The 27496-nt window shown below is 48.8% G+C and overlaps 1 protein-coding gene across 2 annotated transcripts; it reads left to right on the plus strand.

The window, feature by feature from the left end:
* Nucleotides 1–6773: 6773 nt before the first annotated feature.
* TBC1D21 (TBC1 domain family member 21) lies at nucleotides 6774–22501 on the plus strand. Of its 2 annotated transcripts, XM_008015959.3 has the most exons (11): nucleotides 6774–7299; nucleotides 14574–14681; nucleotides 14818–14921; nucleotides 17285–17379; nucleotides 17915–18025; nucleotides 18137–18237; nucleotides 19221–19317; nucleotides 19658–19758; nucleotides 20774–20890; nucleotides 21583–21666; nucleotides 22061–22501. In XM_008015959.3, the coding sequence occupies exons 1-11, from the start codon at nucleotides 7240–7242 to the stop codon at nucleotides 22091–22093; spliced, it is 1011 nt and encodes a 336-aa protein (XP_008014150.3). In that variant the 5' UTR covers nucleotides 6774–7239; the 3' UTR covers nucleotides 22094–22501. The 2 variants fall into 2 exon arrangements, with proteins under 2 accessions (XP_008014150.3, XP_008014153.3); XM_008015962.3 differs by lacking the exon at nucleotides 14574–14681.
* Nucleotides 22502–27496: the final 4995 nt, after the last annotated feature.

Genomic DNA, 27496 nt, shown 5'->3' on the forward strand with positions numbered 1-27496 from the left:
TGCCCCTCTCTGGAGCTTAATTTCTCATCTACGAAGCAGAGTTGCTGCAAATGTTTTTCAGGACTCAATTTAAAACTCTGTAGTCAAGATCAGACTGTGGCCAGAGCCAGACTTCATTGTGCCTTCAGGTTGTAGAATTGTCTTTCTCCCATCCTCTCACAAAGGAATTGCCCCCATAACCTTGACCTCACTGACTCCTTCCTATCTTGGCCAAATGTTTTTCTGCACAATCTATTAGTGGAAAGAGCTGCTTGGCTAGTGGAGCAGCATCCGGAGTCTGCAGGCTCTGCCCATGAGGGGTAGGAGCAATTCCCATCAGGGCTTCCTCCAGCTTGTTCGAGGACTGACGACAGCAGAGGAGAGGGCTTGCACGGTCACTCTGCCTTTGAAAGGCTGGGAGAAGAAGAGAATAGGACATGGGGCAGGATAGGGAGGAGTTGAGGTGGGAATAAGGGGTCGTGGGAGGAATGTCCTGGACCTCCTGCCTCTGGGTGTTGTGTCTTTATGACCATATCAGGCTGGTGAGTTTGGGTAAGGGTCAGGGGTTTACCCCATGCAGGTGTAGCCCCTCCCCATTTCATTGGGTGAATGAAAGAGTTTCAGACACAGAGGAAGTGAGACCCTCCACCTGGCCCCCTGCCCCTAGAGGAGGTCCCAAAGACAAAGGGCAAAGGCCACAGGAGTCGTGCTCCTCCAAGCCAACCCAGTGAGCTGATGCTGCTTCCAGTCATCAGGCTTTGGAGAGCTCAGTAATAAGCTTCCTGTATCTGGTCTCCAGGATACTGACAGGTCTACTGTCAGGCCAGATCCAGGGCCCACTCAGAGTCTCCCAGGGTATAGAGGATGGAATAGTTCCAGAAAAGGGAAAAAATGAGGAATGAAGTGAGAAAGAAGTAATTCCAGTCTTCCTCCTTCTGCCCAACACTGGAGCACACCAGGTCAGATCTGAACCTCTTCTCTGCCTCTAGGACTGAGGGTGTCAGTGTCCTCCTCCTTTTCCTCCCCTAGCCCCAGCTTCGTGTGTCCCTTCCATCACTCCAGGCTCCTGGGGTCTCCTGCTCTGCCCTCATGAACCCTGACCCCTAATAAGTCCCCAGGGTCAGCCCTTTGCCCACTGCCCAGGCCCCTCAGTGGCCCCCAGCTTGGGATCTCTCCAGGAAAGTGAATCATCTGTGAATTGCTGCCATGACTGGTAAGGCCCAGGGGTGCCATTCTTGGCGTCCTGCCCAGGTATTTGGACCTACAGGGTGGGTGTATTTGTGTGTGTGTACAAATGTTCACACTTCAGAGTGCAAGTTTTGCGTAGAAGTGAGGTGCCCGGATTGATTTCATGCTGTTTGGGGGGAAACATGTAGGTGTAGGCATGTTGCAGCATGATATATATGTGCTTGTACACACATTACGTGGGACTATTCGTATTTCTGTGGATCTGAATATGTTGGAGAGTGAATATTGAAGCATGTGGTCCTGCATTTTATGGAGGTTTGTGTACTCCTGAATTTCAGGAGTTTCATGTATAGCTTGCAGAGTGACATGTGTGCCCATGGGCAATTCGTGCTGGATACCTGTGAGCTCTTGAGTAACTTTGCCACTTTCCCTTTGCCTGGAGCAACTTCTTCCTGGCTCCTTCCTCTCTGCCTCTTCTACATTGGAGGAAGAGCTGAACCTTGGCCAAATAGTCCATCCAAGGTCAAGGGTCAGCAGCAAATTTAGTACTCCATGGTCCTTGCTGTCTGACTCATGTGGCAACAGCAGGTAAGTGGGGGTGGGGGATGCTGATTGCAGCTGGAGAATCCCAGGAGCAAGCATCTTGAGGAGTTCAAGGTTAGCCTTGTTGTGCTCTGAAACAAGTGATAACACAAACAAACACTGTTTACTGCAAGGGTGAATATACTAGATACGGTGCAAAGCACTTTGCAGACATTATTTAAACCACACAATAATTTTACGAAGCACCCCCTTTTACAGATAAGGAAATTGAGTATGAGAAATTAAATGACTTAAGTTGGGTCAAATAACAAGTAAGTTATAAGACTAGAATCTGAACCCATGTCTGTTTGACTCTAAAACTCATGATTCTTTCTCCCTATTCTGGTCTACAGATTATGCTAGAAAGAGGGGAGAGTGGAGGAGCTCCTCTTCTCCAAAAAAATCACACTTACCAAACAGATCTGTTTGGCTTGTTAGAGGTGAGCCTTCATTTCGCAGAAGGACCTCAACTTTATACCCATAGATTTAAGATCTGGAACTCCCGGATGGAGAGAATGGAAAGGAGAGGTGGGCGGAGGAAAATAACCAGAGAAGGCCTCCTGGAGCTGATGGAGAGAAACATCGCGAGCTTTGGTGGGGGAGGGAATTGGATTTACAGACCTTGGTCTGCACCTGGTGTCCTGGAGCCCAGATGCTTGGTGTGTGAGGTTCCCTTGGCTCGCTCCTGTGGCTTCCCTTGGAAGACTGCTGTGTGGTCACCCTCAGGATGAGGATGCTGGTGAAGCAACTCATCAAGGTGAGATGGTCAGAGGCACCCCCGCACATGCACAGCTACTCTAGTGCCCACTGGGAGACTCTGCTCATTCCCTTCACTCCCAGATTTAAGTTGCAGGGAAAATGCATCATTTTTTCGTTAAAAATTTGTTTTGGAATGGATAGTCTTCAGAGATGTAATTAGCCACGTTATTTCTCTCCATCAGTAGTCCCTGGCATTTGCTGGAGTTTCTTGTCCTTTTTCCTCTCCATTTCACTCTTTCCATCCTCTTTATAATCTAGGTTGCAATACTTCCCCACCCCCACCTCCAACCAGCACCACTTAGTCTGTTTTTAGACTGAATAACTATTTTAAAATCTGGAGAGGGAGTTATAGCAAACTCCCCCCCTCCCCACTGGGCTGTAGGATTACAGTCCCCTGAGCCAGCTAGGAGCTCCACGATGCCCACCACTGCCAACAGGATGGGGGAGGCAGCTCCACGTGACACTGTGACGGCCTGGCTAGTGGCAAAGCTAGGCAGGGCTAGGAAGGTTGTTGGCTCCCCACGTTCTGGCTGGATAATTCCAGGTAAGTTACTTAACCTTTCTGAGCTTCTGTTGGCCTCACAGTGTTCAAGGCTGGCACTCACTTAGGTAAAGCACTTCACTGGAGGAATACAGCAAGTGCCCAATAAAAGGCAGCTGTGGTTGGGAGGTCCATAGGCAAGAGAGAGACTTGGGGACAGAATGAACAGGAGACATGGGTAGCAGGAAAGGCATAGCCTGGGCTTGGTGACTCAGAGCTACCTGCTTTTGTGGTGACCCAGGAGCCTGGGATGAGGGACAGGTGACAGGTACAACCATGAAGAAGACCCCTTATGGAGCAAGCCCCACTGAGTGGAGAGAGCACTCAGGAGCTCCGCCTCAGCTGCCCATGGCAGAGTGTCCCTCTTTTGCCCAGAGTTGCTCCTATGGGTTATTTCTGGAATGCAAGAGAGCTACTTAGGAGATGGGCTCCCCAAGACCTTAGAGATGGCCCAACGTGCAGTAACTCCTTAGCCCTCCAACTAGGTCAGGGGACTTCCAGGGTGGCTGGGCTGGCTATTGCTCTGGGGAATCCAACTACCTTGGTGCTCAGAAAGGAGCGGTCTCCACCACTCCCCATCCCTGCTATCCCATGCTAGTGACACATGACATGCAGCCATCTCCAGCATTATCAGAAATGCCATGCTCCATGGAGTTGAGGGCAGAAAGCCTGATGCCAAAAATCTAAACTTACCCTGGTCCCCCACAAAGAGGGGTAAAGAGAAAAGTACAGCTTCAGCGTGGAAGATCTTTGGCATTTTGCAATGAAATTAAATCAGAGTGCACATGATTTATATCAAGATCTAAAGTGCCGCAGACTTAGACAGTCATGGGTAGGTATCCTTTGAAGGGGTTGATACTTGTTAACGGAGACAGAGTTGCATGGCGTTTTACAGAGTTGTGTCTTGTTGCATTGATGTGAAGGGGACTGGAGTGAACCTGGTTTTTAATACTGGCCTTACCTGCTTTTACAGTAATCCTGGTCCCCTAGGTTCCCAGAGACATGCAGAGAAGTGGAAGTCGGCTCAGAGGGTCTTTGAACTTGTACATGGATGTCACTACAAGCCTCATGGAAGCAGGCAGCATCTTGACGTGAGTCTAGTTCACAGAAGGAAATTTTCCTAGTGATTTTTGTGGACAAGTCCTAGGCATTAGTAATAACACTGGTGATGCTGAGGATAATAATAACTACCATGCATTGGGTGCCTCCTGCACTCCAGGGCCATGCTGGGCTCTTTACGTACACTGCTCCAGTTAGCCTTCAGTTCTGTAAAGCATTACCATCCTCATGGCACATGTGAAGATGCCGGGACTTGGGCAGGGTAGAGAAGTCGCAATGTGTGGAGGATGGCAAACAGCACAACAATGCCCGCCAACAGGAGCAGCAGAACCAGGATGCCAGCCCACTCCATGGTTTATAGGTGTCGCCACGAAAGACACGACTCACGCAGGCACTAGATGGAACAACACTTTACTCACACGGAGAAGAGACAGAGCAACATCAGCTGCAATCACAGGTTCAGTCCCGCATGGCCAGGGGTCTCTTCCTACAGCAGACATAAGGTGATGGTCTGCATGCCCCCCTCTTGTGCAGCAGGGTGTGGACCCTGTTTCCTCCCCACCTGGAACAGATATAACAGCGGGGTTGGCCAGGTGCCTGCCACATGACGCACAAGCTTAAGCAGAACAAAAGAGTACACACTGAGTCTGGAACAGGAAAAACATATTCCCACACAAGGCGATAAGCCCAGCACAAGCTATGAGAGCTCTCTTGAGAGATCTCTTGGTAAGCAAGTGTTTTTGGCTCAAGGCCATTTGTATGGGGCTGAGCAGAGGTTAAAAGACCACATGCATGAGACTGTCTTTCTCAACCAAGGTCATATCATTGGTGTGCAGCAGAGCCAGGATTTGAACCAGGTCTTTCTGGCACCAAAGCCTATGAGCTTTCTCACGGATGAGAGGTCTTCCCCAGGCCCCTCCAAGTCTCCTCTCTCTCCTCACACCACAGCCACGTCAGCTAATGGACAGCCAGATTCTGCAGAGAAAAATGGACTGAGTGGTTTTCTCCCTTCTTGGACTTCTTTAATGCAAACACCTAAAATGATATTTTCCCTGAAGAATCCCCATGTACAGAAGTTTAAAGCAGAAAGCTGAATTCCCATCAGAGATGAGAAAATGCTTAACAGAAAAGTAATACATGGGAATCTAAGGCACTTGGGCAATTATGTAAATCAATGGACATGGTAAGGATCATTCAGCCCTGGAAAAAAATGGACACATGTAATTCCCTTTCAGAATCTGAAAAAAGAAGAAAGAGGGATGGAATAAAAGCCCTTTTTGCTTCAGTCACAGAGTCCTGCAATTCTGTTTAAATATTAAGTCTCCATGTGGTTGCTATGGGGCTTTTGTAATATGACTAAACTGTATTTGCTCATTTGGGGAAGGGTTATCACCTGCAATTCACAGATAGGATGCCAGAGGTTAAAAGAAGTTTGGTAGTTGATCTATGTTCACCATGTTCATTTTAGAAGCCAGGTTGAATTTAGCCCTCAGATATTTCCAATTCCCGACCTGATCCTCATCTTCTCGAGGAAAAATTGCAGTGAATTCTCAGTTGCCTATGTGGTTAATGTGGAAGAATAGAGACATATATAATTCTAAATGATGTCTATGTCCCTTGCTCTAAACATTTGCTTCGGAAACTTCTTGCAGATCTTAGAATGAAGCCACCCTAATGTGCAAGGGGCCCCATCCTTACTCCACACCTTCCCTACTCAACATTGCCCACCTCCCACTCCATGAAGACCTAGGGGCAGTAGATAAAAGGGAAGAGGCTCTTAACTCTCTCCTAGGTTGGGCTAGGGTAGTGGGTAGTGGAGAGAGGCTGATAATAAGGCATTTTGATTTAAAAGGGCTTCTGCAGTGCCGCAGGCAAGCAGAACAGAAACAGTAAATGAGACAATGAATTGTGTCCGCGGAAGACTTCCATATGGATGGTGATTCATTATGTTAATAAGGAGGTGAAAGCCAGAGGTTGACTGTATTCTGATTTCATGTCTGGGGAATCTGTAGCTCAGAAGCGGGGAGCATCCAAATTTGAGGTCAGAGTCCAAATTCCAATTCCCAGCTCCTGATTCCAATTTGGTTGGTCTAATTACTGTCGTCTTCTAATGACTAAGGATGCTTTAGAGCCAGATGGGACCTGAGTAGAAGAGCAAGTAATGCTTAAGGTGGAGAACAGTGATGCTGGAGACAAGCAGAGCCAACTCCTTGGATCCATGCAACAAATATTGAGCACATACCAAGTGCCAACTGATGGCAGAACTGACATCGGGAGAGGGAACCACAGAAGAATCTGATATTGACCCTAACCTAAAGGAACTCAGGGTAGGAGGTGATAAGGGGCATGCACAAATCTCTGTCATACATACAGAGAGGGAAGTGAGATGAGGTCTAAGACTGCTTCATTTATTCTCCCATTCAATTAAATCATTAAACTCAGCTACTCAGGCACTATCCTGAGTGCTCTGGATAAAAAGCTAAGTAAAACTGATCTCCACCCCAGAAGCTACCATTCCAATGCTGAAGCTGAGTCACCCCAGGAGGTATATCAAAAACATTCCCCAGCCCCCAGGCCCCAGCCCTAACATACTGATTCTGAATCTTTGTAACTGGTACCCAAGACATCTGAAGCCTGGTTTCTAGCTATTCTCCAACTTTGGGCACTGGTCTGATGGAATAGGGAGGGAGTCCAGCTAAGAGAGTCCAGAGGAAGAGTCAGAGATAGAGAGCAAGGCTTCATGACCCACCTCTCCCTGGAAGCCCTCCTTGACCAGCATAGCCCACACTGGTCCCCATGTCCTCTGAATCCAACCTCCACTGTGTGTACTGCAGTTTTGCTTTTTTTTTTTTTTTCCCCGTAACTAGCAGCTTTAATCCCTCCTCTCCTGCTTGTGTCTCATCTCTAAAGGTGGGTGCTCCTATCTTCCAGGTCATTGTGATGAGGGTTCCGGGGGCCTTGTGACACACCGCTGGCCGGCTCTGTTCCAGTGTGGGAGATCAGGAGCAGCCAGTTCCTCCTGGGAATGCAGCCCATCTCCGAAAAGGAAGATCACATTCCTCTGCTGATTAAGCATCACTAGGGCTCCAAGTGAGTTCTGATCAGAGGCTGTTTGGAAGACAGCAGAGGCCATGACCACCCTCTCTCCTGAAAACAGCCTCTCTGCCAGACAGTCAGCCTCCTTCATCCTGGTGCGTGTTCTTCGTCAGTTCTGAGTGCCTCCCTCCCCAGCCTCTGGTTGGCACTGGGACCATTTTCCCCTGCTGGGTGGGAAAAGCTAGAACCCTGAGCTAACATAGAAGGTGGAGCAAGGGCGGTTGTACCTTACTCTTACCATCAGCCCAAGAACAGGACTGAGATATCCAAGCACCCTTTCACCTTCTTTCCAAGCCAGCAAAACCTTCTCCCCAAATGTGCTATTCTAACTTTATTGAGTTGTGTAGGTTTGCAAGCACGTCCCTGAAGATGCTGATAGATTTTCATCAGCGCTTTTTGCCAACAATTTTGGTATACGGCCACCAGGTGGCAGTAATGCTTTTGTTAGTAGCTAGTTCTAAACCCAGTTTACAAGATACAGCTATTTGTTAGAAGTCGGCTTCAGTCATAAAAATTTTCCACACAGTATTTTTTCAAAATCATAACTAATTACAATAACTTTAGCCAATCTCAGGTCTCATTAATCATAGTGATTAAGAGAGTGATACATAAAAATGCAAAATGGACACCTCGTCCCTGAATTTTAAATGTTATTGCTTTATTGCAAATTATCACCAGGCCTTGCTTTAAATTTTCTTTATATCTTTCTCATTTCTCTGAGCTTAGAGAAGGCTAATAAAATAAACTGTCACATAGCATTTATTATATACGATGACTGTTCTAAATGCTTTATTTATAGTCATTCATTCTCATCACAACGCTATGAGGTGAATAATGCTGTTGTCTTCTTTTTATAAATGAAAAAATGGAGCCACAGAGACTTTGTCACTTGCCCACAGTCACACAGCTTGTAAGTGGCTTAACTTGTATTTAGACCCAGACAGGTGGGGTGCAAAAATCAGTATTCTCAACGTGTGGCACCCAAACCTGCAGCATTAGCACCAACTGGGAACTTGTAAGAATGCAGACTCTTGGGCCCCAGATCTTCTGAACAAGAAACTTGAGACAAAGCCCAGAGACCTGTGTTTTTTGTAACTCATCCCTCCAGGGGACTCTGATGCACAATTAGCTTCGTGAACCAGTGTTTAAAACCATTTTCTTCATCACTGTGCTGTACTGATGGTACACCCTCCACACCTGGTGTGGTAATAATTGCTGAAGTGGGGACCCCCTGTTACGGTTGGGAGTGTATCTTGTCCTCAGGTGAACTGGAGTAGAAAAGAGAACCTTGTCCGGGCACAGTGGCTCACCCCTGTAATCCCAGCACTTTGGGAGGCCAAAACGGGCGGATCACCTGAGGTCATGAGTTCAAGATCAGCCTGGCCAATGTGGTGAAACCCTGTCTCTACTAAAAAATACAAAAAATTAGCCAGGCATGGTAGTGAGCCCTGTAATCCCAGTTACTTAAGAGACTGAGGCAGGAAAATCTCTTGAACCAAGGAGGTGGGGGTTGCGGTGAGCCGAGATTGTGCCACTACACTCCAGCCTGGGTGACGGAGCGAGATGCCATCAAAAAAAAAAAAAAAAAAAAGAAGAAGAAGAAAGAAAGAAGAAAGAAGGAAGAAAGGAAGGGAGGGAGGGAGGGAGGGAGGGAAGGAACCTTAAGCAAAGTCAATGACCTTCCCTGGGCTTTATTGGAGGCTCTATGGCTATGAGTATTCAGAGAAACTTGGCATCAAAATCCCCATAAAAAGTTTTTCTTGTCCTCCAAAGGCTTTCTTATTTTACTGAAAATAAGGGAGAAAAGCCTTAACCCAATGATGCAGTGGCGAGAGGAGATTTATGCCTGAAGCCAAGGCCTCTAGCACAGGAAACTTTTAGAGGGGCTGAGCCACTTAGGGTTCCCACTTCTGATTCCCTTCCCCAGGGGAAGAATGGCCAAGGCTTCCTCAGATTTGCTGATGTAGAGCTTTAACCTGCCTAGACACACCCTGAAGGTGAGAGATTTCCACAGCTGCTCTATCTAGCACTACGCTTCCCAGGAGACTAGGAAAGGCACCATTGCAGAGCTGGAGGTAGCCAGCCCCTCGCAAACTGCATACTTCCCCTCCTGGATTACCAGCTCATTATATCCAGTGTATGGGAAAGGGTGTTAATAGGTTGGTTGAGCAAAGAACAGAGGAACATGGGAAGATGAAGGTTGATTTGAGAAGCCACTGTGCTGACAATCTCCGTCACGTTAAAGGAGCCTAGATACACATTCTCTGATTTCTAGCATAGGCAGGTAGGTGGTGTGTATATAGACGGGGCTTCTAAGTGACATTTCCCCCTTGGCCTTCTACGGGTCAACAGCCTTCTTGTTCTGGTCCTTGGCTTACTAGCAAGCGTCTTAGATAGTCTTGTGGGTGGCCTATAGTTTGCTGAGGTTTGGAGAGATACAGGGAACTGGTGGGTGTAGACAAATGAAGTTTCCTAAAAGGAAGAAGCAGTGACTTTTTATAAACAAATTCAACCATGGCAAAGTAGGCAGATGGCCAGTTGTTGCAGGTAGAGGTTTAGAGATGCAAAGTCTCTGAATACTCAACAGATGTCTTCTTGTGATGTTTCTAATTATTTCTGCCTTGTTGTGTTGATGCTGTATGTTTTGTTATGGCGTGCTGTGCATATTACTTTAATTTCAATATTACCTCTCCATTGTGTTTGACATTTTTTCATACCTTTGTTCGTCGTTTATTTTTTAATCATTGTAGGACATTTGATTTTAAGGTATTTCTTTTGTTCACAGCTTACATATTTTTTATTTGAGTGGAAAATCCTTGCCTTTTAATTCCTTCCCACTGCCCCTCCCACCCCCAGCGTGGCATTAGGGTTAGGCCTCTGACTCTTGCATCAAACAGCTTTGGGTTCAAACTTCAGCTCTGATACTTTCTGTGTGATCTCAGATATGCTAATTAACCCTCCTATGGCTTCAGTTCCCTGATCTGTAAAACAGTTCAAGAACTATACCACCTCATAGATACTTGTGAAGATTAAATGGGTTGATATATATAAAGTGCTTAGAGCAGTGTCTGGCACATCATCAATTGCTTTTTAATGTTTACAGCTAATAAGAGAATGTAATACATTTATTTTCATAATTAATTTCTTTGGATTTCTATCATTTTTATGCTTTATACTTTTATTAATTCCCTATTGTTTCCTGTATTGCTTGCTTTTATTTTTTAAAGTGAGTTAGAAGGAAGATGTCCTGTTCCTTTAAATTCCTAATGTTTAAAGTCAAAAATAAAGCAATTTCTTTTGACTCCATCCTAATATCTAATAAAGAAATGAAATCTGTAGTTAAAAACTTTCCCACAAAGAAAACTTTAGCCCAGATGACTTCGCTGGTTCTACCAAATATTTTAAAAAGAAATGATACCAATTCTATACAAACACTTCCAGAAAACTAAAAAAAAAAAAAAAAAAAAAAAAGAAACACATCCCTACTCATTCTGTGAGGCCAACATTACCCTGATACCAAAATTAGAGATATTACAAGAAAAGAAACTCACAGGCAAATGATTCTTGTGAACATGGATGCAAAAATTCTAAATAAAATTTTAGCAAATAGAATCCAACAATGTATAAAAAGCATAGCACATCATCACCAAGTGGGGCTCATCCCAGGAATGCAAGGCTTATTTACCATTCAAAATTATTCAGTGTAATTTACCATCCTAACAAACTCAAAAACGAAAAGCCATATGACCATTTCAATAGATACAGAACACTATTTGACAAAATCCAACATCCATTCCTAATTAAAAACTCTCAGCATGCTAGAACGGGAAGGGACTGTCTTCAATCTGATAAAAGGCATCTGTAGGAAGCCTAGAGTTCACATTATACTGAATTGTGAAAGCCTGAATGCCGCTCCTCTAAGATTAGGAACAAAGCAAGAATGTCTTCTCTCACCACTTTTATTCAACGTTGCACTTGAGTTCTAGCCAGTGCGGTAAAACAAGAAAAAAATAAATAAAAGGCATCCATACTTGAAAGGAAGAAGTTAAACTGCCTTTATTCTCAGATGAACATGCTCATCTATGTCAGAGCTGACAAATTTTTTCTGCAACGGTCACAATAGAATTTTTGGCTTTGTGTCCATGCAATCTCTGTTGCAGCTACTCAACTCTGCCATCATAGCATGAATGCAGCCACAGACAAAAATGAATGAGTGGGTGTGGCTGTGTCCTAATAAAACTTTACTGAGAAAAACAGATTGGAGGCCACATTTGACCCATGGATCACAATTTGCTGACCCCTGGTCTATGTCATAAATCCCATGGAATCCACAAGAAAACCACTAGGACTAATAAGTGAGTTTTACTAGGTTGCAGGAATACAAGATCGATATATAAAAGTACATTGTATTTCTATTAGAAATTTTAATTTTAAAATGATGCTTTTTATAGTAGCACCTGAAATATAAAATACTTACGGATAAATTTGACAAAATATATGAATGACGTAGACACTGAAAACTACAAGACACTGCCGAGAGAAATTTTAAAAGACCTACATAAACAGAGAAATATACTGTGTTCATGGGTCAGAGGACTCAATAGTGTCATCAGTTCTCCCAAACTGGCTTACAGATTCAATGCAGTCTCCACCAGAATCACAGCTGCCTTTATTATAGAAATGGACAAATTGACTAAAATCCTTATGGAAATGCATTTCTAAAGTTAAAGCATTTCCTTTTATAGTTAAGGATCCCGGGACACAGCCCAGCTTTGCCTGTTCCCTTCTGCTTCCTGCCACATTGCATGCTGAGTGTTGCAGTTTCTGAATGAGTGTAGGTTGGGAGAACATGATGACAGTCAGAGGGGCAGAAAGCTCGCTCTGATGAGTGGCAGTGTCTATGCAGGTGCGGAACACATCAGGGCAGACCCTGCTTCCCAGGGTTAGGCCCACACCGAGATTTGTAACTTCTTGGCCTGTATGTCCTATTTGGGTCCAGATGACAGGGCATGCACGAGTTATTAAAGAATGTGTTTCTCAACCCATTTCCATCAAACATACAGGTAGTGGAAATTATCCCAATTTGGGGCCTGTGGGCTCTTATTTTTAGTTAACAAGGCTGCTTTGCCTTCATTTATTTATGTATTTATTTGTTTGAGAAGGAGCCTTGCTCTGTCACTCAGGCTGGAATACAGTGCCACAATCTTGGTTCACTGCAACCTCTGCCTCCCAGGTTCAAGTGATTCTTCTGCTTTAGCCTCCTGAGTAGCTGGGATTACAGGCACCCCACCACCACACCTGGCTAATTTTTGTATTTTTTTTTAGTAGATACGGAGTTTTATCATGTTGGCCAGGCTGGTCTCGAACTCCTGACCTCCAGTGATCTGCCTGCTTGGGCCTTCCAAAGTGCTGGAATTACAGGCGTGAGCCACCATGCCCGGCCTGTTTTACCTTCTAATACTTTACTACTCATGTGGTTTGTGGACCAGCAGCATCACCTGTTACTCAGGAGCTTGTTAGAAATGCGTCATCTTGGGCCCCACCCCAAACCCTCTGAATCAGAACCTGAACCTTCAGAAGATCCTTAAGTGATTTGTATGCAAATTTAATTTTGAGTCACATATTCAGATGTATACTAATGGGAAGTTGGGAGTGTGTATATTTACCTGTCTCCTCAGCTCTGTCCATCAGCACATCTTTATGTCTGCGATGTGGCATTTCAAGATATTCTCTCCAGTAGAAGGGAATACCCCAGGAAGAAAGGAATCTTCTCTTATTCCAACAGGAACTCTCACTCCTAGTTGTTTTGTTGTCGTTGTTGTTGTTGTTATTATTATTATTATTATTATTATTATTACAGACATTATTATTATTATGTGCTCTGTTGCCCAGTCTGGAGTAAGGTGGTATGATCTCAGCTCACTGCAACCTCTGCCTATCGGATTCACTTAATTCTCCTGCCTCAGCCTCCTGAGTAGCTAGGATTACAGGCATGCACCACCATGCCTGGCTAGTTTTTGTATTTTTAGTAGAGACAGGGTTTCACCATGTTGCCCAGGCTGGTCTTGAACTGACCTCAAGTGATCCACCTGCCTTGGCCTCCCAAAGTGCTGCGATTATAAGCATGAGCCAATGCACCTGACCCTAGTTATTATTTTATAAGCATTTTGAATTACTTTGCATACAGTGCACTCACCTCTCTCCAACACATACACACACACACGTCCACATGCACACAGCACACAGATATATACAACACACACACACATACACACACACTCCCTTATCAAAAGCAGAAACCATCCCTCATAATGAACCATTTTACATTTCCAGGAAAGGTAAAGTGGAACTCATAACTGTGTCTAATTAATGCTTATTTTATATTTTCCTATGATCAAAGCAGTATACATTATTATAGAAAATTTTAAAAATACAAGAAAGGCCAGGTGCGGTGGCTCACGTCTGTCATCCCAGCACTTCGGGAGGCTGAGGTAGAGATCAAGACCTGAGGCCAAGAGATCAAGACCATCCTGGCCAACATGGTAAAACACCCTCTCTACTAAAAATACAAAAATTAGTTGGATATGGTGGCGCATGCCTGTAGTCCCAGCTACTCAGGAAGCTGAGGCAGGAGAATCACTTGAACCCAGGAGGCGGAGGTTGCAGTGACCTGAGACCACACTGCTGCACTCCAGCCTGGCAACAGAGTGAGACTGTCTCAAAAAAAAAAAAAAAAAAAACAAGAAAAAGGATAAAAAGTACTTATTTCCTATCACTCAAAGATAATCACTGCTGTTTTTAGTTGTGGGGGGGGACTTTTTTGTATTTTTTCAGTCTTTTTCTAGCAACTTTATAGTAGTCAATGCATTATATATTAGAGTTTATGTGGGGTGTTATTATAATACATAACAGACACAATACATAGAGAGGTATTACTATGAGTGCCATAGTTGTACTACAGAGTATAGCACATAGAGAAAATGCTAGATACACAATTCTGTATTCTGCTTTTTTCTGTTAACATTTGTATTTTTTCAGATTATTATTCATTCCTTGTAAACAACATTTATATGCCTCAAAATATTCCATTGAGCACATAAACCACAGTTTACTTAACTACCCCCTTATTGCGGAACATTTAGAGTGCTTGCATTTTTCATGTTGGTAAGTAATGTGCAATGAAAGTTATATTGTGCATACAGGATTTTTTTCTGTATATTTTCAGTAATGTCCTCAAGATAGATTTCCAGAAGTAAGTCAGGCTGTGCGCTTTGATTCATATTGCAAAGTCCAGAACGTATTATTTAAAATCACACTTAAAAGCTGAAGTCTCCTAACATAAGGTGGAACTAGTTGCTGCTTTTGCCAGGTGAAGAGAAAACCACCCATTGACAAGACAGAATGGGACAGCTTCTTTGATGAGAACGGCCACTTGGCCAAGTCACGGGACTTCATTTGTATTAACATCCTGGAAAGGGTGGGTCCCCAAGCTACCCTTGGCCTTGCCCTGGAACTGGGAGCATGGACGGGCAGGGGGCAGGTGTGGCGTTGGATGAAGCCCTTTCGGTAGGCATCGAAGAGCCCATGACCCCTACCTCCCACCCCCACCCCAGGGTCTGCACCCCTTTGTGAGGACTGAAGCCTGGAAGTTCCTCACGGGCTACTTCTCATGGCAGAGTTCCCAGGATGAGCGGCTCACGGTGGACAGCATGAGGAGGTAGGACACTCCAGACCCTGTTGGGACAGGAGGGGGGCCTGCAGGTGGCAGGTGCTGCCTCCCCAGCCTGCAGACTGTCTTCTGCCCCCACGCAACTTCTCATTCCGAGAGGAACCCCATGCCTCCTGACCCAGGCACAGCACAGAGGAGGTGCGGCCAGTTCATGCCAGTGCCTTCTCTCCCTGAGCTCCATTTACCAGCCTACCAACTGCCAGGCATGGGCTTGGTCCCAGCCACTCCTCCCACCCCTGGGTCCCCAAGTCCCATCCTTCCCTAGGGTCTATGCATTCTCCCTCTGAAGCAGCCTTTGAACACATTCTGCCACCCGCTTCCCTGGGTGCCACCCCAACTCCACCTCCTCCCTGCCCCCTAGGGCTGAGCTGCCTCCTGGGTCTAGTCTCCCCACTCCTCGCCTGTGTCCAGTGTTTCCTCCCAGTGCCCAGGGGGAAGGTACAAAACCCAGTATGGGCTGCCTGTGTCCTTAGATGAAACACTCCCAGTGGTATAATTGGTAACGTTTCAAATAGCACATCTCTTCCAAAAACTTCCTGATCCGAGCTCCACATCGCCCACTATCCCAGAACCTGACATTCCAACCACACTGACAGCCTCACTGACTCCTCATTTGCCCGCCCCTGCCCCACCCCTGCCCCAGCACAGACCACATTTGCACTCCCCTCTGTCCTTGGTTCACCCTTTCTCCTCCCTCCACAATGGATTTCTACCATCACCTATCAAAAGCCCACCCTTCCTTCGAGGCCCATATCCCACAGTGCACCTCCTCCGAGCAACCCTCCCAGATCTCCCAAGGGAGCCAGGGATGAGGCACTTTGGTTCAGTAGACAACACACTAGCTTTGAACTTGGACCGTCTTGGATTTGGAAACTGGGTTCAAATTTCAGCACTCTGATTTACACGCTGGGTGAACTTGCCCAAGAACTTCAGTGCTGAAGTCTCAGCCTCCTCCTTCATAAAATTCGGGTTACAGTTTATTTCACAGAGTGGTTGTGGGGGCTGAATCAGATAATACAGGTAAGGCACCTTGCACAGGGGAGGAATGAGTAGCTTTTATGATTTTGACAGGAATGCTCCCTCCCTCAAGCCAGAGGCCCTTGACTTGCACTTCCACGACCCTGGCCACTTGGTGCCACAGTAGTGAGACTGGAGCCTGTGTCTTCCCTCCCAGGTTGAATGCAAATAAGGGCAGAGGCTGCCGCCAGTTTGCCTTTGTCTTGGGCCCTCTCCTGACCTTGCCTGTCCATGGGAGGTCTCCGTACACACTGGCTGAGTCAGACTAACTCCACTGCTGAATATCTTCCCATCAGAGGAACGGACTCCTTTGGATTGTGGCTGCATCACGGTGTAGCCTGAGGTGGACTCACCGGTCTGGGAGCCTGAAGCAGGAGCTAGGCCCAGCCCCAAGGGAGCATCCAGACAGGATGTGGAAAAGATTCACACGCCGGGGCCAGCCAGAGTGACCGAGGGCGGGACGGGGGTGTGAGGGCTGGGCTGGGGAGCTCAGAGAGGCTCGGGAGCTCTGACAAGAGCCCACCTGTGTTGGTTTTCTGAGGCTGCCTTAGCAAGTACCACACGCTGGGTGACTTCCGACAGCAGAAACCTGTCCTCTCACAGTTCTGGAGCTGGAAGCCCAAAATCAAGTTGTTGGCTCCTTCCAAAGGTTCTAGGGTAGAACCCTTCCTTACCTCCCAGCTTCTGGTGGCTCCCAGTGTTCCTCGGCTGGTGTGCCTCACTCCATTCCCTGTCCCCGTGGTCGTGAGACCTTCTCCTCTCTATGTGTTATAAGAACACATGTCATTGGATTTGGGGTCCACCTGGAAAGTCTTAAGTTAAGGATCTCATCTGGAGATTCTCAGCTTAATCACATCTACAAAGACTCTTTTCCCCATATGGTTACATTCACAGGTCCTAGGGGTCAGGACATGGATATGTTTTTTTGGAGGCCACCATGCAGCCAGCGATACCAACTAACCATATTCTAATAATGAGGACAAAACACCGCCTCACTCAGCACTTCCAATTCTTAGGCACAGGTGCCAGTATTATGCCCATTCTACAGATGGGGAAACTGAGGCTTAGAGATGGAAAACAATGTCCCCAAGGCTTGCCCCCAGTGGCAGACACCCAGTTATTAAGGTGTAGAGCCAGGATTCAGGTGCGGCGTTTGGAGTACAGAGCCCAGGAGGTTAAACTGTCTCCATTCTGCACTCCAGGTGCACATTGGAGGACAGTTAGGGTGGCACAGGTTGAGATGAGGGAGAGCATCGCAGGTAGCTGCAGCTGCTCGTTCTCCACTTATCAGAAGGGGGAAGCCACCTTGTTCAGCCTCAGTTCTGTTCTCACAGGAAGAACTACAAGGCCTTATGCCAAATGTATGAGAAGATTCAGCCCCTTCTGGAAAACCTGCACCGGAACTTCATAGAGACTCGCAATAACATTGGTGAGCAAAGTAGGGTGGAGAGGGCTGGGCAGAGGGAGGGCTTGAAGCCGACTCTGCCCCCTTCTTAGTCACTTCCAGGGAGGGATGGCTCCAGGATCCTGGGAGTTGCTTTGACCTGTGCCTGGAGTTTTGCCAGCTGAACCTTGGTTAATCCACCCCGCCAGTCTCTCCTGTGTGGCCCTAGATGCCCCATACCATGTTTCCCTGGGCGCATGACATTCCTGCTGCCTGGTCTTCCTCTCTCCTTTCTTTGGCTTTGAATGAGGTTAGATTTGAACTGGACAGAGAGGAACGGTGGGGGAGGACATTCCTGGCTGAGGGTATGGCCTTATCAAAGGGTTGGAGGTGGGAAGAAACACAGACAGCTCAGGGTGTGGTGAAGAACTAAGCCTGGCAGGGGCTGATGTACCTTTCACAGCTCCGTCTCCCTCCAGGATGTCCTAGGGCCTGCCCATTGGGGTAGGGGAAGAAACTCACCCATAGCCCTGCTGGATGTGATCTGGTGCCACCCACTTGCCTCTTGCTTCCAACCTAGCACGTGACATTCAGAAACTCTATGACAAAGACCCCCTGGGCAACGTCCTCATCGACAAGAAGAGGCTAGAGAAGATCCTGCTCCTGAGTTACGTCTGCAACACGCAGGCAGGTGAGCCTCAGCCTCCCCTTGTCAATGCCCTCCTGGGACCTGGCCCAGCCTAAGCCAAGGGTCCAGGCCCTCCCACCCAGCCCCTCCTCCCCAACCCCCTCTTTGCCACAGAGTACCAGCAGGGTTTCCATGAGATGGTGATGCTCTTCCAGCTGATGGTGGAGCACGACCACGAAACCTTCTGGCTTTTCCAGTTCTTCCTGCAGAAAACGGTGAGTGCAAGGCCTGAGCTCAGGGACGCCCCTCTCCACCCCCCACTACTCCCCAAACAACTTCTTGAGGCTGGGCAGGCATTGGCAGCCCCAGCCATTCCCTCCAACCCCAACCATTCCCTCCAGTCTTCTGGGTCTCAGAGGAGCCTGGAAGGGTGATGCTAAACCCAGTGGTTCAAAGTAGTGGCGGTGGGGAGGCATTGAAGTGGAGAAGGGGAATGGAGCAAAGCTCTGGGTCCACCTCTCAACAAACCTTGAAAGAGCATGAATCCGCCAGGCCCAAGGGTGGCGCCCTCTCCTGGCATTTTCTTCCCCAAGCACGGCTCTCCTCCCTCCTTACCTCTCCTTCCTCAATGGCTCCCCGTGGCCTCCAGAATAAAATCCAATAACCTTAGCCAGTTATTCAGGGCTATTCCCTTCACATAACCTGAATTCCAGGCACACCAGGAGACTCAGTAGTCCCCAGGAACTCCCTCACAGTCCAAGTTGAGGGGTTTTGAAGGTGCAGCTCCCTGGAACACTTCCCTGGAAAGCCTTTCCTCATGATCTGTGAGAGGCTGCCCAGAACCCTCCCTCATGCCTCCCTCCACCCCACCATCCCTGCAAATGTGCTTGCTGCCTTTCCCTTGTCCCAGTTGGCTCTGCCCCAACACTATTGTGTGAGGGAAGAACTGGGCAACTGGGCTCACTAGACTGTGAACCGCAGTTGAGAATCTCTACTACACACACACACACACACACACACATACACACACACACACTCTACACAGCCACCCAGAAGTGCACAACATATACAAACTTGCATACAGATCACAGCCACACAGATATGTGCACACACACACACAGACTCGTAGAGACATGGGGGCCCAGCGCACAGATAGACACACAGAGCCTCCAGAAGTGAAGCTGTGAGAAGCAGAGTTGACTCTTACAGTGCCCTGAGGCCGTGGAGGACTCGGTCTGTCTCCCACCGTTGTGTGCAGGAACACAGCTGTGTCATCAACATTGGCGTGAGCAAGAACCTAGACATGCTCAGCACCCTGATCACCTTCCTGGACCCCATGTTTGCTGAGCACCTAAGTGAGTGGCTCCCACCTCCTGCCACCTCACCCACCCCCCAGGGTAGGCATGGGAGAGGGGCTGGGACCTAACTATCAGTCCCTAATCATGGGGGGCTGGAGAGCAGCAGAGTCATTTGATTGCCTCTCCAGGCCCTGGGAAGAGGGTTATCTGGATGGGGTTGGAGTCTGGACAGTTGAAAGTTGACTCTAAACCATCTCCCAGGGCAGCTGGAAAAAGGGCAGCAAGCTTTTTGTATTTCCCAAGTGTTTTGCAGGCTCCATAGTTTGGCCTCATCTGCATGTGTTTGCTGCATCATGTGTGTTTTCCCTGACTACAGCCTCGGCTTCTGTCCCCACAGAAGGGAAGGGTGCAGGAGCTGTTCAGTCCCTCTTCCCCTGGTTCTGCTTCTGCTTCCAGCGTGCCTTCAAGTCCTTCGATGACGTCTGGAGGCTCTGGGAGGTGAGGTGCCCAACTGGGGATCATCAGGCTGGGCTCCACCCCTCGGGCAGAGTGGAAGCTGCAAGTCTTCCTTGCGTCCCCCTTTCCTTCTGGCTTGGATGGAGTTCAGTATCTTGGGGTTTTGTTGGGTCAGCAACCCTGCTCCCATCTTGCTGGAGGAAGCTGGAGCATCACTTTGTCCATATGTTCATTTAACACAAAGGCCTCACTGGCTGTGCCTTCTGTGGTCAGTCGACACAGGAGGGCCCTCTGGCCTGTGCAGTGGGAGCCTGGGCCTGCAGCTCCACTTCCCTGCTTCCCTGCCCAGGTGGCCTCCCCACGCTTCCACTTCCCCAGCTGTCCCCCCAGCCCCGGCCTTCCCCTTCCCCAGAGTGCTGCTCCTGTGGAACTCTCTCACAGAAGGTGGGTCCCCAAGGACACCTGTAGTCCTGTGACCACAATACCCAGAGCCATCAGCAGATGAACCCCCTGAGGAATGCCACGCTCACCCATCACTGCCCTCCCATGGCCGCTGCTGCCTGCAGAGTCCAGCCCAACCATCCACCTGACAAGTAGGGTCCCACAGATCTATTCCCACCTGCCTGTCCCTCCCTCTTGGCTGGCTGGTCTCCATGCCCAAGTCCATGACTACACCCAGGCCTTTGGTGACACCCTTGTGTCATTTAATTCCCATCAACCCTTGCTTGCCAAAACCTCACTCAAATTCGACAGTTTCCTAGTATCTCCCACCCCTCATTGCCTCCCTCCCCTTCCTCTATCTAATGAATTCCCTGAAGCCTCGATCTCTGAATCCCCCAGGAGACAGCACAATGCCTAGAGCCAGGGGTACCTGTGAGCACATGCCTGAGTGAATGGATGAGTGAGTGAATGAAGGAAGGAATGAATGAATGAGCAAGTCAGCAGCAAGACCCAGGAATGGCTGACCCCGGGCACGTGGTTGGTGGGTACCTCACCATCCTCAGGGCATCTGCAGTCTCAGGCCACGGGGCCCAGACTGAGACGCCCTGACCCACAGGTTCTGCTGACGGGGAAGCCCTGCAGGAACTTCCAGGTGCTGGTGGCCTACAGCATGCTACAGATGGTGCGGGAGCAGGTGCTGCAGGAAAGCATGGGCGGGGACGACATCCTCCTGGTGAGAGCACTCTCGGGCAAGCCACCAGCCCAGCTCCTGGAGGCCCTGACACCCCACCCCAGCTGCAAGACCGGGGCTCATGGGGTGCTGGGCACCCGTGCCACCTTTTCCCCCCAGGCAGGAAGGGCAATGAGAGCTAAGGTACGGATTACTGTGCCAAGGGCTTTTAATAGACTAGCTCATTTAAGCCTCACCACAAGCCTGACACAGAGAGGCTATAACCATCGTCATCACTCGTAGTTAACATATGAGGAAACAGAGGCCTTGAACACTCCCTAAGCATTAAGCTCTACCATCTCGCAGTCAACCCCGTGGCCCTGGGATATTCCTGAAGCAGAAGGACCTAGAGTTTTCCATCATTTTAAAAAAGCTACTGAAGTCTTTGTTGGAAGAAACAAATCTTAGGTGGCACCCCAAATATAAACCAAGTCATCCTTCGAAGACCCCAAGACACTTGGTGGAACCCCAGGACTCCCTAGAGCCTAACATGAAAGCTAACATTTACCATTGCCCCCAAATATCAAATTTTAGGCATTGAGCCAAGCAGGCTGGGGAGAGGTCAGGTGGTCCCCAGCAACTGCTGTGAGCAGCATCCTTCTTCCCTGGGTGCTGCAGGCAGCTGCCTGTGCCCAAGAGTGCAGGGAGACATTTGCCCCAGCCCCATCCACAACAGCTCCCACGCTCCCGCGCAGGCCTGCAACAAGCTCATTGACCTTGATGCTGATGAGCTGATCTCCGCTGCCTGCGTGGTTTATGCTGAGCTCATCCAGAAGGATGTAAGTTACCCCAGTGATTTGTCCTCGTCCTCCTCCTTCTCCTCCTCCTCCTCCTCCTTCTCCTCTTCCTCCAAGCAGCCTACCCTGATCTCCCAAACACAGCCCATGGCAGGCACGTTCAACTTCAGAGACACAGACTGTGCCGCGTTCTCTACCACCAACCCATGCATGTTGCTCCTCATGGTCTTCTTTCTGTTTGCACATGTAGCTTCTTCCTCCCTGAGCGGGCTGTGCTACTTGACAGCATGGCCTTCATCCCCCCGCCCCCTGATTCTGTGTCCATCCCAGTGGGTCTGGGCACCCAGGGCCTCAGGAGAATGTCACTGCTTAGAAGAACTGAAGAATGAAAGTGATAGACCAATGTCTGTGCGCCTCCCACCTGCCTCCTCCCTAGGTTCCTCAGACATTAAAGGATTTCTTCCTCTGAGGACACCAAAGCCCACAGTGGACCGATGCCCTCGATGGGCAGGATGAAGGTCAGGGGCACTGGAGTGAGGGAGTAGATAAAACAGCTGCAATATAAACAGTCCTCTGGAATAATGGTTTGTGGTGGGCGTTATGTCTTCTTTGACCTTAGGGGCTGGGACGCACGTGAGGGTTGAGACAGGGTCGTAGGACAGGAAGAGAGGCTAGCTGGCTAAGAGACACGTTCTGAGGCTAGGGAAGGTGCTTACTGGAAGAGACTGGGTCAGTGGCTCCTCCTCAGTGGAGGGTTTTCCAAGGCTGCAGTGGATCCACATCTGGAAACAAATGGTTAGAGTAGAACCAACTCTGAGAGATTTCCAGACCCCTGTGGAAGACAAAATTGAGCACATTTAATAAAGATTAATTCATCTGGACTCAGGTCCTGAGAGGAAGGCTGGTCCTGGGACTCTGACCCCACCTCCACTGCTCCCCTGAGTCCCCCCATATCAGTCGCACAATTAAGTCATTTTTTCCAGAGATTCCCTGCTAGTCTGTGGAAGGGGCTGGCCTGGAAGGGAGAAATATCTGACGAGCAGGCAATTCCCTTCCTGGTTTCAAAGGCTCCCTCATAATTGTGCCTTCATTTATCAGCCTGTAAATGTGTCCTCAAGCTACATTTTATGTTCCAGCCTTGATCAATCTTTTTTGAGAATGCACTCTGTCCTTGGCCAGGCAGTCAGTTGCTCCGTGAGGAAAAGGTGCATCACACCTGCTCCCCCGGGCTATGCCACAGCCCTGAGCCCCTGCCCAGCCTGCCCCATGCTCTGGCTGGCCCCTCTGAGGGAAGACATGTAGATGGGCCAGAGAGGCTGAAATTGCAGAAGGGGTGGGGCTTGCTGTGTGCCCCTAGAGCTGCTCAGCAACACACGCACACACACACACACACAAACGCACACACATACACACTGCCCTGCCCAGTGACTATAAGTTTTCAGGAGGGCTGACATTATACATGGGTCGGAGGGATCCCTTGTTTTTGCTGTGAACTGGTCCTTAGAGGTAAGGCATGACCATCCCTCTCACTCTTTAGCCAACTGCCCCTCCCTCTGCTCCCATCCTGGCACTCTTAGTGACCATCACTCCAAAGCCATTATGTCCCCAGTGAGTGCTTGGTCTCCTTCCCCTCAGGCGACAGTCTCCCATCCAGGACCGGCTCTGAGTCTGTTAGCGTCTGTATCTTTGCCGGAAGGTCAGGGAGGAATGGTGAAGAATGAGGGACTGTCCCCCCAGCAACATCTTCTCTGCATGGCTAAAGAGCTCGTGTTTGCTGGGCAGGAAGGCACATGGGTCAATTCATATACTACGCTTCTCCTTTGCTTTTATGTTCCTAAGGCAGTTTATTTAAATAAGGGTTCCTGCACGAAAGACAGTTCTCCAAGGATGAAGCTGTGTTTGCGTTTTGCCAGAGAGGCAGAGAACCAGAGTAAAAGACATCTTGCTGAGCTAGTTTTGGCCTTGGGAAGAGAAGAATCAATAGAAACATCAAATGAACATTTTCTAATGCTTCTTTTAGACTGGTGACTTTAGATGGCCGATTATTTTTTGTTGGGACCTACACGCAATGCCAAACATCTATTTTAAAACAAAAATTTAAGAACTCACCTTCTAGACCACTTGCTGCCAAACCTGTTTTTAAAATCACTGGAGCGCCATTATTACATGGTCCTTCCCAGAAGCCCAGTGGTTGAAGTTTGGGTGCAGATCCCAGATCCCTCTCCCCACACAACCCCTCTCAAGCTCCCCTCCTGGAACCTCACATCATTTCCTGTGCTATCTGCAAGGAGCCTCTTGTCTACTAGAGCACGCATTTGAAAACCTGTTAGGTCTTAAGGACGAGGTGGATTCAGTCTTGACACCTAATTGATCCGGATTCAGATAAATTCCAGGTGATAGAGTGATGAAAGTAACAATCTTGGAAGAGTGGAGCTTCTCTCAACTCATCTGCAGCACTCCCAGCCCGGTGGACTGTAGATTAGGATCTTCCCACCATGCTGCTATGCAGGTCCTAAAAAATAATACTGGGCTGTATAATTCATTCATTGATTTCCCCTTCTCTGGCTCACTTAGTGAACTCACTTAGTTTATAATTTATACAGCCCAGTGTTGTTTTTCTCTAGTAGGGTCCATTCCAGAGACAGAACCATAGGAAGCATTGAAATCCTAGAGCCTAAGTTTGTGTTATGATAGTCTAGTTTGTTTCAGTGTGCATTTATTGAGTACTGTCTTAGACCATTTGGACTGCTCTAATGATGGCAGTGGCGGCCCATCTGGAGCAGCCACTGCCATGATGTCAGCTGCAGTGGGGGAGGCGCAGTGAGGGCTGCATGCTCCATGGAGCCAGTGGGGGCCGGAAACAGGCAGGAGCCCTGCCCCCTTCCTAGTTGGAGGGGTGGGAGCCCCACCTTCCCAGGCACAGCTGCAGCCACCTGCCACAGCTGTGGACCCAGGCATCTCTGCACTCTTGGGGGCCCTGGAAACCCCCATACCCCCACAGACTCGGAACTGCCTGCTCCCACTGCCTGGCCTCTCCCCACTCCTGGTGCCCACTCTGATTTCGGAGCAAAGTTGTGGCTGCATGGGCTCAGCCACAACTTTGTGTGCACACCTGGGCAGCACTGACACGCCAGCCCCATGCCTTCTTGGCCCCCCTCTGGACTTTGGGCACCAACAAGCATGGAAGAGAGGCTGAGAGACTGAGGGGGTGCTAAGGATGGCTCAGCATGGGCCTGCAGTCACCCCTCATCATGAACAGCCTGGGCACAATGGATGGCAGGTTAATGACAGCAGGAGGCAGGCAGACCCTGGGTGGGAAGGGGACAGATCCTGGTGAAACCCCACCTTCAGGCCAGGGACGGTCTGAGGCCTGTGGGCCAGGCTGCCAGTTCCACGGACTGCAGTGACAACCTATGGGGCTTTTTCTGGGCCTGCCCGTGGCCACCCATGGACCAATCAGCATACACTTCCTCCCCTCTGAAGCCCATAAAAACCCCCAGACTCAGCCAGCTCAGGCAGACTACCAGATGACCTGCCTGTGGAGAGGAGCTACTCACTGAGGGTCTCTTCTGAGCTGTTCTGTTGCTCAGTAAAGCAACTCTTTGCCTTGCTCACCCTCCACTCGTCCACATGCCTCATTCTTCCTGGATGTGGGACAAGAACTTGAGATCCACCGAATGGCAAGGTTGAAAGAGCTATAACACAAACAGGGCTGAAACCCACTCCTTGCTTGCCATGTTGCAGGTGACAGGAAGGAGAGAAGAGAGAAGGAGAAAAGAGCTATAGCCCTTTGGGGAGCCCAGACCTAGGAGCTCCCCGAGCCAGGGCTGTGACACCCTCTTTGGGGCTCTGTGGTTCTTGGTGTCCCCAAGCTTCCATGCACGACTGCATTCCCTTGTGCCAGCCATGGATGCTGCCTGTGGTACTCCTGGTCCAGCCACCACCTTGCAGGGAGCCAGCGCCCATGCCAGCATCTGGAGCTGCCCCTCCCACCACAGCTGGCATGCCTGGCTGTATGCAGTGGCCAGATCCCACATTCACTCGTTTGCACACCCCTCAACACTCCATGTCTGGCTCTCCCTTGGCAGGTGTGGGCACCAGGCCAATAGTGCAAGCCTAATGTAGCCTGCCAGGCCGAGTGGGCAAACAAGCCCAGTAGGCCCAAGCAAAACCCAGGCAAAGGTGTCACTGTCCAGAGAGGTTTCCAGCTGGAAAAGTAACACCTCAAGGATTCTGTGACAATAACACAATAGAGTAATGTCAGTGATGATGGTGGTGATGGTGATGGTGATGTCGGAGACGTCAGTGATGGTGGTGAAGCTAATTATATGGTGATGTTGGTGGCAGAGGTGTGATGTCATTTATGGTGGTGGAGGTGCTAGTGATGGTGACATCAGTGGCAGAGATGATATAGAATCTGTCAGTGGTAATGATGCCATCACTGGTGGTGGTGACAATAGTGCTGACTTTCATTCTGCCAACAAAAACTGACTGTCTCTAATGGTATTCCTTAAGTAGCGCCAGAGGAAAAGATGTGAGATTCAAGGAAGGGACTGGAGGGGATTGCAGTGGGGAGGGCTCTGATATTGATGATGGCAGTGGTGATGAGGGCAATCATGGTGGAGATGAAAGCAGTGACTAATTCATTCTGAAAAAACTAGTGCCCAGCACACTTCCAATGAGCAAGGCCTAGACATAATATCTTTAAATGAATCACCGTGGCCATGAGCATAGAGATAAAGAAAATGGAAGCAGCCAGGCCCTATCCAAGCTTTCCAAAACTTAGTCCTGAGCCAGATATGAAAGCTTGGATTGGATTGGCTGCATTCCTTCCATGCTCTCACTCTCACCTCTCTTTCTTTCACTCTTCTTCTAAGCCTCTTCCCTGGAGAATTCATTCATTTATTCCTTCTTCTCTGGCTACATTGAATGACCCCAAGGCCACTCTTTGTTCCTGAAGCTAGGATAACAGCTCTCTACCCATTAACAACTGCACAGAGGCATCATGGATAAAACTCCAAGTCCTCCGGACCCCAGGGTCTGTGTTTCCCCCCTCAGAGAGGAAGAAAGAAGGTGGGCTTCTGCACCCACCCTCAGGCTTGCCAGTAGAACCCAGTGCTGGCCTGAAGCCACCAGACCTTTGGTCAGTGAGGAGGAAGAACAGAGCTACCAGGAAGGGCCTCCACTGCTCAGGACCCAACTCCAAAGGACAGTCAGTGGGCTGGAGCTTCAGGAGGTCACGAACAAGGTCATGTGACCCCTGCCCTCACAATTATACAGAAGCTGTACTAATTGGGTAATTAATATGTTCCACGCCTTGTGCTAAGCACTCACATGCTTTATCTAACAGAATCAGAATTCTGATTCTGATTTCATCCTCATGACTGAATTCAAATTCAGAAACAGGTGCAGTTATTGCCCTCTCATTACCAGCGAGGAACCTGAGGCACTGGGTTACACAGCTAGTGATTGGCAAAGTCAGGATTTGAATGCTAATGGGTGAACCCCAGGGCCCCTCCATTATGCCACGGCATTGGCTCTTGGGCAGCTTCCGTTTTCACCTCTTTCCCTGCCCACAGCCTCACTTGGCGTCTGCCATCCTCCCGCAGCCCACACTGAGTCTCCTGTCTGGTCCTCTGCAGAGCAGGCCCTCATCTTACAGGCCACCCCACCCTTGGCAACGGAAGCCCCACCGATGGGCTGAGATGGTCCAGGGCTGGATGACGGGGGTGATGTGTGCAGGAGGCTGTGCCCTACTTCCCTCTTCCCTGTCCATGCTTTTGATGACCCCAGTAAGTGTGGGAGGGCCCAGACGCAGCCATGTTTACTGCATCTTGTTTCGAAACAAGGCTCTGAACATTCCTTCTGCATT

This window comes from Chlorocebus sabaeus, chromosome 26 (assembly GCF_047675955.1).
Source record: "Chlorocebus sabaeus isolate Y175 chromosome 26, mChlSab1.0.hap1, whole genome shotgun sequence".
NCBI classification, from domain to species: Eukaryota; Metazoa; Chordata; class Mammalia; order Primates; family Cercopithecidae; genus Chlorocebus; species Chlorocebus sabaeus.